Source organism: Electrophorus electricus, chromosome 1 (genome assembly GCF_013358815.1).
Source record: "Electrophorus electricus isolate fEleEle1 chromosome 1, fEleEle1.pri, whole genome shotgun sequence".
NCBI classification, from domain to species: Eukaryota; Metazoa; Chordata; class Actinopteri; order Gymnotiformes; family Gymnotidae; genus Electrophorus; species Electrophorus electricus.
Window position 1 is genome coordinate 22,097,465 of NC_049535.1, and position 13,263 is coordinate 22,110,727.

Below are 13,263 nucleotides of genomic sequence, written 5' to 3' on the forward strand. Positions count from 1 at the left end.
GTCCACGAGCAAACCAAAGACTCTAATTAAACCGACGATGCTGGGTTTTAGTGCCGCTATAAACCCGGGTGAAAACGCGCGGCAGCCACAGCCCGTGAGGCCTGGCGCAGCCGCACAGCGCTACATTAGCGCCGAGCCTCGAGCGCAGCGGGCGCCGCAGGACGCCGCGGCGTTTGGATGAGAGGCGCTGGTTCAGCGCCGCGGAAACGGCAACCGACACTTAAAGGCAAATCAGCCTAAACTGCGCTTAAATGGCAAACGCGACCGAAGCGAATGTCGTCAAGAGAAAGGTAGTTAAGGACGATCTGCGAAAATAACAGCTCTTTGGCTAATTATGGTCATTTGTTTACCTCCTTCTATTAACGCGGCGATGGATGGGGGAGGGGGCTGAGGGTGACGAAGCGCAGCCTTTCTGATTTGGCAGCCTTTCAATCGCCATTACTCCATGGCGCGTCTCAATGGAGTGTTTTCAGATCATCGGGGAGGCTCTCACAGTCATTCAAAAGCTGCTCCTGCTGGTGTGTGTGTGTGTGTGTGTGTGTGTGCGCGCGTGTGTTTAGGATGGAAACCTTTTAAAATTGATTGCTTAACACCGACGCCGTGCAGTGAAAGGTGTAACTCACATCGAGTCCCCGTCAATACGTTGCTTTCAGCTCTCATTGAAGTGATGGGAAGAGATAGACAGCCAGACACAGAATAGGCTGCATTAATTGATCTGTTCTGCGTTCATCGGATCGCTGGTAAAGTGGCAGGCTTTTACACGGAGAGATATTCGCTCTCTCACATTTCCAAAGCTCATTCGGAAGGGACATGGCTAAAATACTCCCGGGCTACAGACTACGCCTGAAATGCAATTTAGAAATTTAGATTTCATGGATTTACAAGGCGTGTTGTTTTCCTTATAGCTCAGCCATATCGGGTTGTTTGACTTAGTACTGCTGATCAAATAATTAAGCAATTTTACGACACATTACATTCTTCTTGCAAGATAGCAAAGCCGTATGACGATGAAGTTGAAAGGCATTTTTTAAAAACTCTGCTGTGTGATTTATAGTTTACCATAAGCAGTGACAAAACAATTTTATATTCAGCACTTGCTGCCGAGGTGCATGCAGGTATAATGAATCTCTACATGTCTACATAATGGGGCATTATCTCCTGGAGGTGGCAGGGAAGGAGGGTGTTGTTAGCGCAGGGTGGGCAGTTCTGTGTGGAGGAGCGCCGTTCACCTGGCCAGAATACACACACACACACACACACACACACACACACACAAAAAAAAACACACACACACAGCTTCAAAGGTACTGAGTTACAGAGTCGACTCAAAAATCTGTAAATGCAATGTGCTAGAATCTGCCAGAGGGTGGGGTGGAACCACGTAAGCAACACCATCCTTTATGCAGACACTGGTAAGAGTAGTTCAACCACATTCTGTCACACCTTTCGCCGTTTAGTCCCTTGACACAATCTCTCTCTCTCTCTCTCTCTCTCTCTCTCTCTCTCTCTCTCTCTCTCTCTCTCTCTCTCTCACACACACACACACAACTTTATAACTACAGGGCTATAAACAGTAAATGAAGACACATCAGCATTGTGCAAAGTAACATCAAAGCCCAGGATATTGAAGGGGATTACGCCAGTCAATGGTGGATTGAGGGACTAAAGTATGTATGTTTTTATATATATTTATATTTGCCACATGGGGTTCTGTTTCAGCAACAGCACCTGCACTTCCTCCTCCCTCTTCTCTCCACACTTCCCGTCCGGAAGCCGGATGTCCGAATCTGAGTTAGGCTGAGTCATGTCTCAAGGAAGAAGCCCTTAAGTGCAACTCGGGTCACTCTGGACAGCTGTTTTGGGCCGCTGTAATGAGAGCTGTGGGCCCAAATCCAGAATGATTCTTGAGTGGAGGAGAGCAGTGGATCGTTGGGTTGGCGGGGGATGTTGGCATAGCCCAGCCCCCAGCAGGAACTCAGTGGGAGTTCTCACCATACTGCTATGTCATGGGTTATTCAGAGTACCACGACCCCCAAGATGAGCTGCTTGGAGCAGACGGGCTTCTGATCTAGGTCTTTCCACCAAGCTTTCAGCTGCCACTTGGGTTGCAGGAACAGAATTTGTATAACAGCATTTTTAAATTAGAACATGCCATTACCCTAGCTGCTCCATAAAGTGGAATGTGCTTAATATTTAAAAAAATGGCCCATTAACGTAGGGTTGGAAACCCCTTAAACTAATAACATTATTAGCATACTTTAATTATCTACACACAAACAAACACCACAAAACACACACACACACACAATCAAGATTACTACCAAAACCTCAAGCACTAACGACCTTCAGTGAAATCAACAACAGATGGGGGTTGGGGGTGGAGGCGTTTAAGACACTTACCCACAGGCCCATTGGCAACACATGGGATTATGGATTTGCGTTATGTGCTATAGCATCTGCCCTAATCCCTGGCTGTGATTAGCCCATGTGTAATGAGGCTGGAAATGAGTGGTGAGATTATATGATGGCAGAGGGATCTCATGGGCTGCACAAGTGTGCTGAACACACCGCTGGGACTACACAGAGACAACATCAGGCAGAGGTGGACTGAGTGCCACACACTCTGGGGGGCGTGCATGTGTGTGTGTGTGTGTGTGTGTGTGTGTGTGTGTGGAGCGGGGAGGTATGCCTGTATGTCTGTTTTTTTTCCTTTGGATGTGAGGAGCTAGTGGGCTGTGTTATCTCCATGAATATGACAGAAAGAAAGGCAGACTGAGACAGAACAGTCTGTAAAAAAGATAAGATAAAAAAGGAAGGATGAAAAAAGAGGAAGCAAAAATGAGAACTGATGGAGAGAGGGAGAGATGGAAGGATAGAGAGAGAGAGAGAGAGAGAGAAGGACAGCACAGACATACTAGCTATCTGGGTCCTGGCCGTAAGGGGCCGTCCAGTTTGTGGCCAACTTTATTTTTATTAGCCATCAGTGAGTGTGCAGCAACACAGGCCTCCCATTCATTGCTTGCTTGACCAGACCGTTGTTTCAAGCACGCTTCCACACGTGCGCGAGTGCCGCCCTCGCCCGCCGACTGCACACCTTACACTGGGTGAATTGAGCTTCATCATACTGCCTCTTTATCCGCGCGCCGCCTGACTGCGGCCCCCAGCGCAAACACTGCAGCGCTCTCCGACTCCTGTGGGGGGAGCCGGCGTTTCAGGGGCCCCGAACAAGCAGACGTGTTTTTCGGTGCGCAAGAGCCCGGGCGCTGGGGTGCAGGCGTAGAGGAGGCGGATCCAGGGATGTGGCAAGAACCCACAGCAACAACAACAACAACAACAACAACAACAACATCACCAACAACGGTTATGGCTGCTTGCAAGACGGACAAAATGTACCGTGATTATATTGCTATATATCGAAGCTGTGGTTGGTTTTGCAATGTATTATTAAATCTACTGGTGTATAAATAGTGTGGCACTGTTCATGTCTCATCTGTATGATCATGATGGCAGCTGTTTATGTTTGTGGAATCACATGAATGCCTTTCTTTATCAAAACATCCCCACAGCATTAAATGGAGCATCTTAGGCTTGTCAGTATTGCTTATTATTATTATTATTATTATTATGCAATAATGAATTATATTGCAATAATGCATTATATTGCAATAATGAATAATTAAATATATATCGTTCAGTCATAAACACAGGTCAATAAATTACAACAAACGGGCTTCCGTTCACAGCGAGCTTTGGAAAACCAAACAAACATGAGCCAATGTTACAGGTAAATGCTACAAAAAGTGCATAAATAAACAAAAGCATGCGCACTGATCCTGTGTCAGCGGAGCGAGATGAGCGTCAGCGCGGGGAGTAGGCGTTGGGGCCATCTGAGGCTGCCACACAAACACACACCTACACAGAAATCACACTAAGCACAGTTATGCTAATGCTAAGCGCGCCGGCATGGGTGACGGGCCCCCATTGTAAGGCCTGGCTTACACGGTAATTACCTCATTTTATATGGGCAAGTTTACAAAAGGCAAAAAGGGGAAGATAAAAACATCGCTACTAACCGAAGCTACTTCAGGATAATTGACAATTCGGAAGTCGTTGCTGATGCCACCAGCGCCCGGGGCTCGCTCTTTGTGTCTGCCCGTACAATAAAGACCAACACGCAGGCTCTCTCTAAACCTGATGAAGTCATTGAGGGGGAACAAAAAAACGCATAGAAAAGAAAAAGAAAAAAAAACCTGAACCTGCCTCATTAGCAGAGCGCATCGTGGAAGTGCAGGTGACAACCATCAGCTCAACAGAAACGGATCGATCGCTGCCGTTCTGAAGCACCGCGCAGCAGCATGAAATGCCCAGCTGTGTTTTCGGTGGGGACGCCCTTAAAACCTCACCCCGTTTTTTCGCCAGCGGCTGCAGAAATGCTACACGCGATTATCCGGGCGTTCCGGCGGCCTGGATGCATGTCCCTTCCTCGTATGGGCTCGTGTGGAGGAGGTGCTAATGAGCGTGCTGCCCTGCTGTGCTGGGATGGTGCTGGTGTGCCATACTGGGGTGGCACTTTCCCTAGGATGGGTTTCGCCCTGGGCCAGTGTAGCCAGCAACCAGAAGCCTGTGACCCAAGGTGGTCCAAGACCCAGTTCAGAGTGTAAAATTAATTCTGCTAATTAACAGTTAGTGCTTAAATATTAGCCAATTACTGTAGCCACACCAGGAAAGAAATGAAAGAATGTTCAATAAATGGAAACCACACAGTCCTGGCAATCTACTGTCATAACAGCCTACAGTCAGACAGATGTGTGTTTGTGAGTGTGTGACTTTCATCTCCCCAGAGGTCTCCATCACTGCAGGCCAGCTAGCAGTGTGAACTCCCGATCACAGCACCACTGCCCCGGATGGAGCATGCGAGCCCCATCGTAATGCCACGCTCGTAGCAGGCCCAGCTCTGCAGGCTCCTCCACCCCCCACACGGGCGCAGCCGCGGCCGCCCTAGGCTTGAGGCCAGTGCTCGGTGTGGCGCTCGACCGTGTGGGCGGGGCTCATCCACCTGTAGCAGTAACACTGCAAGTCGCATGTGGCGTGTAACCTGATACCGGAACCACAGTCAGGGACAACGGAGAACACCACCTGAGGACTAGCTCAATACAGACTGACAGGACAGGGGAGAACACAAACACACACACACACACTGTGGGAACGCTGCTGCTATTCAAAAATCTCTGTTGCTGCTTGACTAAAAGATGGCCAACTGTGACAGTTCCAGCCTGAAGGTTTAATAATATTTCTGTCTGCAAAGTTTCTTTGCCCTCTTCTTTTATTTTTTGTTCTTTCAACTGGTGTTTGAGCATGGGTGATGTGGCTCTCCTGCAGGGAATCAAAGTGTACAGCCAGGAAAGAAGCGCACGCGTGTGCGCGTGTGTGTCACACACAAGTGGAATGTGTGTGTCATATCGCACTCAGGCCAGCAAGGAGTGTGTGTGTGTCTGTGTGTGTGTGCGTTGTGTGGCTGTGTGCTTGCCAAATTACACTCCTACCTCCACCTCTGTCTAATAAGGGAGGAGGTCATACAGAACGAAGGGAGTGACTTTTACACTGATAGGACATGTAGCAACACCTGGAGCCCAAACGATGGGTCCTGGGGTGGCGGCCACATCGTACACTCAGCAGTGGATCTGTTTCAGTCAGCATCTGCCTTAACTCTAATGTCAAAGCTCATGCGAGGACATGCCACTTCTGTGGCCTGTAGCCTGTAGTGCCACTAATAAAAACAGTGGGGGCTGCATATTAATTATCCCTTTGTTGTTTGTGGTTTAACTCCTATGTGCAATTTTTAGGGCCGTCGTTTGTGTTGGAGGCTGTTGGGAAATTTCCACCGGAGGAGCCCCAGAGCCAGTTATTCACAGGAATGATCCTTTCAGTCAGTTTCACTGGGCTGCAAACAGGCCGTTCTGTCACCTCACAGGAAAACCCATCACTCTCAAAGCCTCGTTTCACTTCCCTCTCCTGTAAACTACTGTAAACAAACAAGAAAAATCCACCCAAGCTCCATCAGTGGACTTTCAGAATCTATACAGGCGTCGTTCTTGAAACCCCACCCAGCCCCACTTCCAGACATGCACCACCCCCACCCCCCTAAATAAACCCCGCAGGCAAAAACACCCAGACGTACTATCCAAAAAGTCAAACAAAACGGTTAAATAAAAACAAGGAAGTACTGCCCGTTGCCAAAAAGATGGTGTTGCAGATATCTTGAAAGCGGCAAAGTTGTGAAAACGGCATGCGTGCGACGTAAAAGCAGCAGTCAGACAAAAATAGAAGAGATGCACCACCTGTTCTCTATCCTCAGCCTGCCTAAAGTGCACAGAGAGAGCCCTGGAACCGACCTACAACAGCCACAACAAAGCAGGCTCCCTGCTTTAAAGCACACGCAGAAGGCCAGAGATTCCATGATAGCGCTTGGCGCTAGACTGTAGCGAGCATCACCGTGACTGCCTTTACAGCTCCAGCCCTGCGGCTGGGTGTCACTTGAGATGTTCTGATACTGTTACCTTGGAGTCAGTACCAAAATGATACCTTTGATACCAAAATGATGCCTTTCATTGTTTTCAGCACTTTCTTTGAATACAAGCTCACTGTGAGTGGGAGTAAGAATTAAAACAAGGGGAAAAAAGTTCAACAAAAATTGGGTGTGTTTTGGCTTCTAGTGCCAAGGCCAGAGCCAATGTAACAGAGTGGAAAAAAAAACCCCATCTTCTTGATTTCAGGCCTAATATTTTTTGCATATGCAATCAGTAAAGTTGGGAAATTTCACAGAAACTTCTAAAATCTGGTTACTTTGAAATTTGCATATTCTAAAAGTAATTTCTAGCACAGATTTAGAACAGAGCAGTTTCCCAAATTCACAAAGTTATAGAGCACAAGGAATCCCTGAGTGTTTGTGGCAACGTGTTTTTAGCAGCCGAGGGAATGATCGTCATGGGAAACCACGCTTCTCATAGTTACTGTGCTCTTTCACGTTTGCCGTGTTTGCCCGGCTATTTTTAATTTAGCAGAAGTCATAATATTCGCCACGCACCGTGTCCTCTCTGCGGCCATGGAGGGTGATGGGTCGGTGTCTCATAAGATAGCGTGGGGGTGTCGCTTCATCAGTGAGGTATACCCTTACCTTTTGCCTTGGAAATAAGGATTGTCAATTCTCACTCTGTGGTTTTCTCTGCAGGCCTCGGTACGCGTTCATACGTTCATACGCGTTCATACGCATTTTATTAGGTGTAACCAAGCTTGCAAGTTAGCATCTAGTTCTGAAAGGCACAGTCACACAGCTCTCTGCATTCGGTTTCATTCCACGCGTGTGTCTTTGCTCTGTGTATCGCAGGGAGCCAGTCAGAAGTCACATTAAAAAGGGGAAATTCTTTGATGCAGTGGCATTTTTGTACTGACTGATGCTTTTGATGGCTTTTCCCCCAGTAAATTATAGAAACAAGAGCTGATTACAGTCTCACATTAGAATGAGAATCTATGAAGTATGTATTGTCCAGAATATATATATCTTAAAAAAACACTCCCTTAGCAGGAATTACATACTTCGTCAGTGCCTTGTGGATCATGATTTTCAGTATCCAGCCTTCAACTAAAGACACAACAAAATGAGTTTCAATTTCATACAAGGACTCTGCTAAAAAGATTTGCCCCCTGTGCTCCCACCCCCACCCAACAACAGCGCAGATCACGTTTCTCAGTTTCATCGTTTTGTGGTTAGTGGATGATGAAGGGGCTTGTGGGAGCTGCCTATTTCATGGCCTCCCGCCAAGTGGCGTCCCCCTCCCCACCCCCTGTACGAGCTCCTCGCCACAGACCCATCTCATCCACTCCCTGTCAGCTCGGTGGAGGTCGTTGGGGCAAAACAGCGGAAATGGTCGCGACGCAACAAGCTCCTGCTCTAAGCTGCTGGCAATCCTGTTTACACGAGCAAGCAACCCCCGTGGAGGTGACAAGCAACAAAGGCCACCAGACTCAGAGAGAGAGAGAGAGAGAGAGAGAGAGAGAGAGAGAGAGAGAGAGAGATCCAAGTTGAAAGGCAAGGATCACAAAGATAAAGAAAGAAGACTGAGCCGGCAAGAGAGACAGTCTGAAAGGAGAAGAATAAGGAAATCAGAGAGAAAGCGTGACAGGTGCGGTGTGGGAAGGCCTGAGCTACAGAAAAGGTTACCCTGTGCACCTGAGGTTGCCCTGTCCCTGCCCGAGGTCAACGTGTCCACCATCCACCCCCCCCCCCCCCCCCACAAGCAACAGGGCGGCCTCCTCCCCACAGGGCTGTCTCTCAGGACAACCGTCACCTGGCACGGCCGGAAGCGCCGCGTAGCCGCCTCTTAACGGCAGACCTGTGCCGGCGTACCTCTGGTGCTCGCAGTTCCCGTGGACAGCCCTGTCAAACACTTGCATCCCAATCGCTAATAGGAAAGAAACAGTCCATAACAGTCTCGCCAGAGACGCCCCGTGCCTGGCATCCCGCTGGTCTAAATATTAGCATTCGGAGTCAGCAGGGTGGTGTACCTCAGACCGAATTACTTTGAATTATCACATTAGATGGCTGCCCGTTGAAGTCATAATGAGTCTGCAGAGATATTTAAAAAAACAACAACAACAACAAAACAGTGAAAATGGAACATTGTTGATTTCTCAGCTGTCCTAGGGCCTGGGATGTGGACGCAGAAGCAGACGCAGCTGAAAGCAGCGCACCTGTAACCCTGCACAGCAACAGAACCTCGGGCCATGACCTGTCCCCATCTGTCTCGCCGTCCCGGTGACATGTCTTTAATACAGCGTCTCCCATCAAAGCCAGTGATAAACAAAAAAATATCAAAGCTATTCAGCCAGCAACGCACACTTCAAAGGACACCGAGTTAATATGACACTACACGATAACTATCACCCGCTAATTACGGGATGTGCAGTGGGTCTTGTAGGAAAGCCACGGAGCTCAAGAGACTGCAGAACATTTTGAGCGTTCACTGTGAAACCGTACATGGGTTCACTTTTTTAAGTGAAAAGGGGAAAATGGGGAAATTTTCATTGTTTACTTTGTCAGCTAAACACTTGGTCCTTAATGTACATTTATTGTTCAACACTTTAAACTTTCCTTCTAAGAAATGAAAGAAATTTGGTTTGGTTTCTCTCTGTTGTCAGCCAGACCTTACAATACAGATTATAGTCCACCATGAAAAAGACATACCTGGTTACTTTTTTAAAAAGAAATCAAGTGTGTGGGAGACAACGGTAGGCCGGTACGCAGTCCTAAAATAGACATTTGTAAGTACAGTCTAAATTTGAGTAAGTACAGTCTAAGTTAATAGCTCTGGAAAAGATGATAGAGCACCATTCGAATATCTCCTGGCTCTCCGACCTGAGGACATGGTCATTTCGGTCAAAGCGTATGACACAGAAAGCAGACTATAAAAAGATAAGACTTGTCAGGATCATTTAACGCGAATTATCTCGTGTCTTCCAGCTTAATAAAGGGAGCGGGACACGTACCATAAAGTATCCGATACTGTTCAAGTAAGGAGAGACATTTTCAATACGGTATGACACGCACAACGGCACAAGCCGTACGAAGTCGAGTTCCAACAAAGAAGCATCCTATTACACAGCTGTCTCAACGCACAGCCTCGAAATCGGGGGAAATGCAGCAAACCGTACGAGACGCGCAAAAACCCCGTATTTATCTCGAAGGCCCGTTATCACGGACCGAATAGGGGCGGACTAAGCCGAATGAATGGCATGGTGTAGACAGTATTTCGGGCTTACCGGCTGCTGTTTGTGTCGAATAGCTGCTCTCCCCAGCGGAGGCTGGTGATGCCGTCTCTGGAAGCCGCTTCTCGAATACTCGCTATAGGCTTTGTTGATACCGATTCGGTCCCTCTTCTCTCTGCCGTTGCCGCCGTTGTCCCCGTCTTCGCCGGAGTCCAGGCTGCTGAAGTTCCATACGATAAGTGTCTGGACCAGTAGCACCGTAAGGGCGGCTATTAACGCCGACCGGGAGCGGCGAGCCAACTTGCGAGCACACGGAGTGCCAACCATCTTCACCCTGAAAGCGGCGTGCAGCCACTGCCGAGTGCCGACAGTGGGCTTTGTGCCTCAGCGTGGAGAGAGAGAGAGAGAGAGAGAGAGAGAGAGGGGGGAGGGGGGGGGGTTGGCGGCTTTAGATGAGGAGAGTGAGGGGCTTGAATAGAGCCCCCGCGCGGTAATGCGCGCGAAGTACACCGAATAGTGAATGAGTTCTTTTCACCGACGGACAAATCATTCATTACACGCCGCCTCGCCGATGACACACATATTGTGTAAGACGAGCTGTGTCTTTAACTGTATATGTAATTTAACTGTATACATTTTAGAATATTCTGGTCTGCATTTCTTGGAGTATTGAAGGACTATATGCAGAATAACTGTCTGTCCTTTGGGCTCTCTTCATGAAATTTTTGCTATCCTTGTAAGATTTTTGTTAACTCAATGCATCTCAAAGGAAGATAACCTTTACTGTTTTGTGTGTGCGTGTGTGTGTGTGTGTGTGTGTGTGTGTGTGTGTGTGTGTGTGTGTGTGTGTGTGTCTTTAAGTAACCTGCTCCTCACCTCAGGGCAAAAAGGAATGATCGATGTTAAACCCATGTTCCAGCAGGTGTGAGTTTTCCCCAGCATACAACCACTGGATCAATGGCTGCTAATTGTTGGCATAAATCCACCGGAGTCCCCGCCCCCCAAAAAAGAGGAACCTGTCAAACCATCAGTATGGCTTCTGCACTTGAACAGGAGTGAGACATAGCCTATGTTCTTTTTTTTAATCAAGAGAGAAAACATCTCTCAACCAGCCCTAAGCGACAAGGAGACTTGGTTTCCATGGGAATAAAGCTTGTCCTTTTCTTTTCTCTGCCAGTTTAGAGAGAAAGAGAGACAAGCAGAGTGTGCATGCGGTTGATCTTGGGCCTGTCGGAAGTTTGGTGTGAGTGCAACAACAGAGAGTTTCAAAGCAAAGCACCACATGCGATGCTGCTGAGGACCTGCTGCAGAGCAACAGTGATATAATCAAAGCCTCCTCCCAGCGTTACGCAACAGCCCTGAGCTGTGTCGGGGGTGGAGAGGGCACAGGAACCAGTACCCGACCACGACTGTGTGGGGTGTGATGTGGATTTGGTGGTGGTGGGGGGGGTTAGCCTAGGAATCTGGCCCCTGGGGTGCGTGTTCTCTCCACATGCCTCTCCCGCAGAGAACAGAAACACCGATAGTCACTCCTCACTCCCTACCCTTCTGTTCTAAAGAGCAGACCCTGTTGGAAACACACACACACACACTCTCTCTCTCTCTGTCTGTCCTTCGATCTCTCTCTGTCTCTCACTCCCAGAGCTCCCTCTTGTTTCAGGTTTGTAGTGGTAACGAACAGCCCTCATCCACCCCCCCGGCATCAGATGGACTCACCGGATTGTGCAAAGCACACTCTTCAGTTTCACCAGGGTTTAGGGAAAGAATTCCATCATCCACTTTTTAAGCACCCAATGGCCTCTTCCTCCGAAATGAGCAGCACGTGTTTAGTCCACCTCCGCAGCTCTCTTTAGCAGCCTCACGCTCTCAAGACTGCGAGAAGCGTTCAAATATGTCATACTAATGAGATTGCTCCTGTGAAGAGGGAAAAAATGACCCACAGATCAGTGAGTCTCATCAGCCCGTTATCCATGTGAAACCACCGAGCTCATTTTTAGCTCTGCTGTCATTAAAAAACAAAAAGGGAACATGACATGCAGACAAAGAAGCAGAACGCAAAGTTTACTCAGTAAGGAAGGCAGGAGAAATGCCAATAATTGTTCATCGTTAGTGGGGATCATTTTGCTTCGTGCTAACTGCACCCTGCAAGGTTTGAGGCTCAGCAGTGGAAGTAGTCTCAGTGGAAATATTCCCAATTTAAATATTCCCACTGGAAGTATTCGCAGTGGAAGTATTCCCAGGCCGGAGTTGATGTGCCTACTGGTGATCTTTTATGGAGAGGAAAATATGGGGCCCTTTTTGACTCACCGTAGCAGCTTGCCTTTGGCCAGAGACTGGAGCATCTCGGCAAGACCAGATCCTCTACATCTAGTTCCTATGAGATTGTGTGTAAATCTTACAGTGAAATTCCCCTGAGGCAGCCTTGACTTCAAACCAAATGCAGCACCATAGGGTTCGAATGCAACATGAGATCAGATGGGCATGTGATGGATTCTCATAGGAAGTAGCCCGTGTGTGTGTGTGTGTGTACCAGCCCACATCATAGAGCCCAGCACTCCTTTTTCCATCTTTCTTGTTGTCCTGTCTGAAGGCAGTGAGGGGGGATGGGAAGGACGGCCTGGTAGAGTGTGCTGCATGAGGCCATAACTCAGGCTCCCTCAGGGGCCTCAGGTGCCCTGATTGATGGCATCACACATCACAGTAGGAGCTCGGAGCTGCACAGCGCGCCCTGCCTTGGCCCCGTCACCGACCTTGACCCCACACACACCAACCTCTCATCAGTCACATAGTTCTGTCTCCACACATCCGTCCACACACACACACAGACACACACACACACACACACACACAGCTCAGGCACAGACATATATCTTGTGCCCATAGCCAGATTGAGCTCCTCCACTAAGTCATTTTTAGCCACAGATTGATCGTTTGAATAATTTATTCCCCGTTAATTTACCTCTACAAATTATTTCCTCTTGAGCTCATCTTACCTATGACATTAGATTGACTCACTGTGTGTACTTGTTTTTGTTTGGTTGGTTTTTTTACATTTTATGTTTTTAGGGAGAAGAGGCGTGTTCCTTCTTGACACTGAGTGCTGAGTTGCGGAAAGAAGTCGTAAAAGCTGTTACTATTACAGTAACTAAGCGGAAGCCAGGTAGGCTTAAATCAAGCCAAGTCCTCCTCTAACATCATTAGGTGGAGGTCAGCTCCGCCGCACTCCACCTTGGCCGGCCCCCCAGCTTGCCTTTGTGCGGTGTCCTCTCACCTCCGCCCCGTTGCCCTCCCAGGTGTGTGCCCTTGTGCCACCGTGGTGTCCCCCGCTGCCCTCCCGGGTGTGTGCCCTCGTGCCACCGTGGTGTCCCCCGCTGCCCCCTGCGCCGGAGCTCGGCCAAGGCCATCCTTTTCCCATGGTGTGTCTGCGGACGCCTCCGCCGCTCCGCGCTGCTGGCTCCGACTCGCCCGGCCGGAAACCTCGTTAGGGCGGTAAAAATAGGA

The 13,263-nt window shown here is 48.6% G+C and overlaps 1 protein-coding gene across 1 annotated transcript in view; it reads right to left on the reverse strand.

Annotated features, from left to right (window-relative positions):
* The window catches only part of xylt1 (xylosyltransferase I), a 51,185-nt gene extending 41,062 nt beyond the window's left edge, over nt 1–10,123 (reverse strand). The window contains exon 1 of the mRNA XM_035531760.1: nt 9,817–10,123. Coding sequence (XP_035387653.1) covers nt 9,817–10,089 — 273 coding nt within the window. The 5' untranslated portion in view covers nt 10,090–10,123. The remainder of the gene's footprint in view (nt 1–9,816) is intronic.
* Between the last annotated feature and the right edge of the window lie 3,140 nt (nt 10,124–13,263).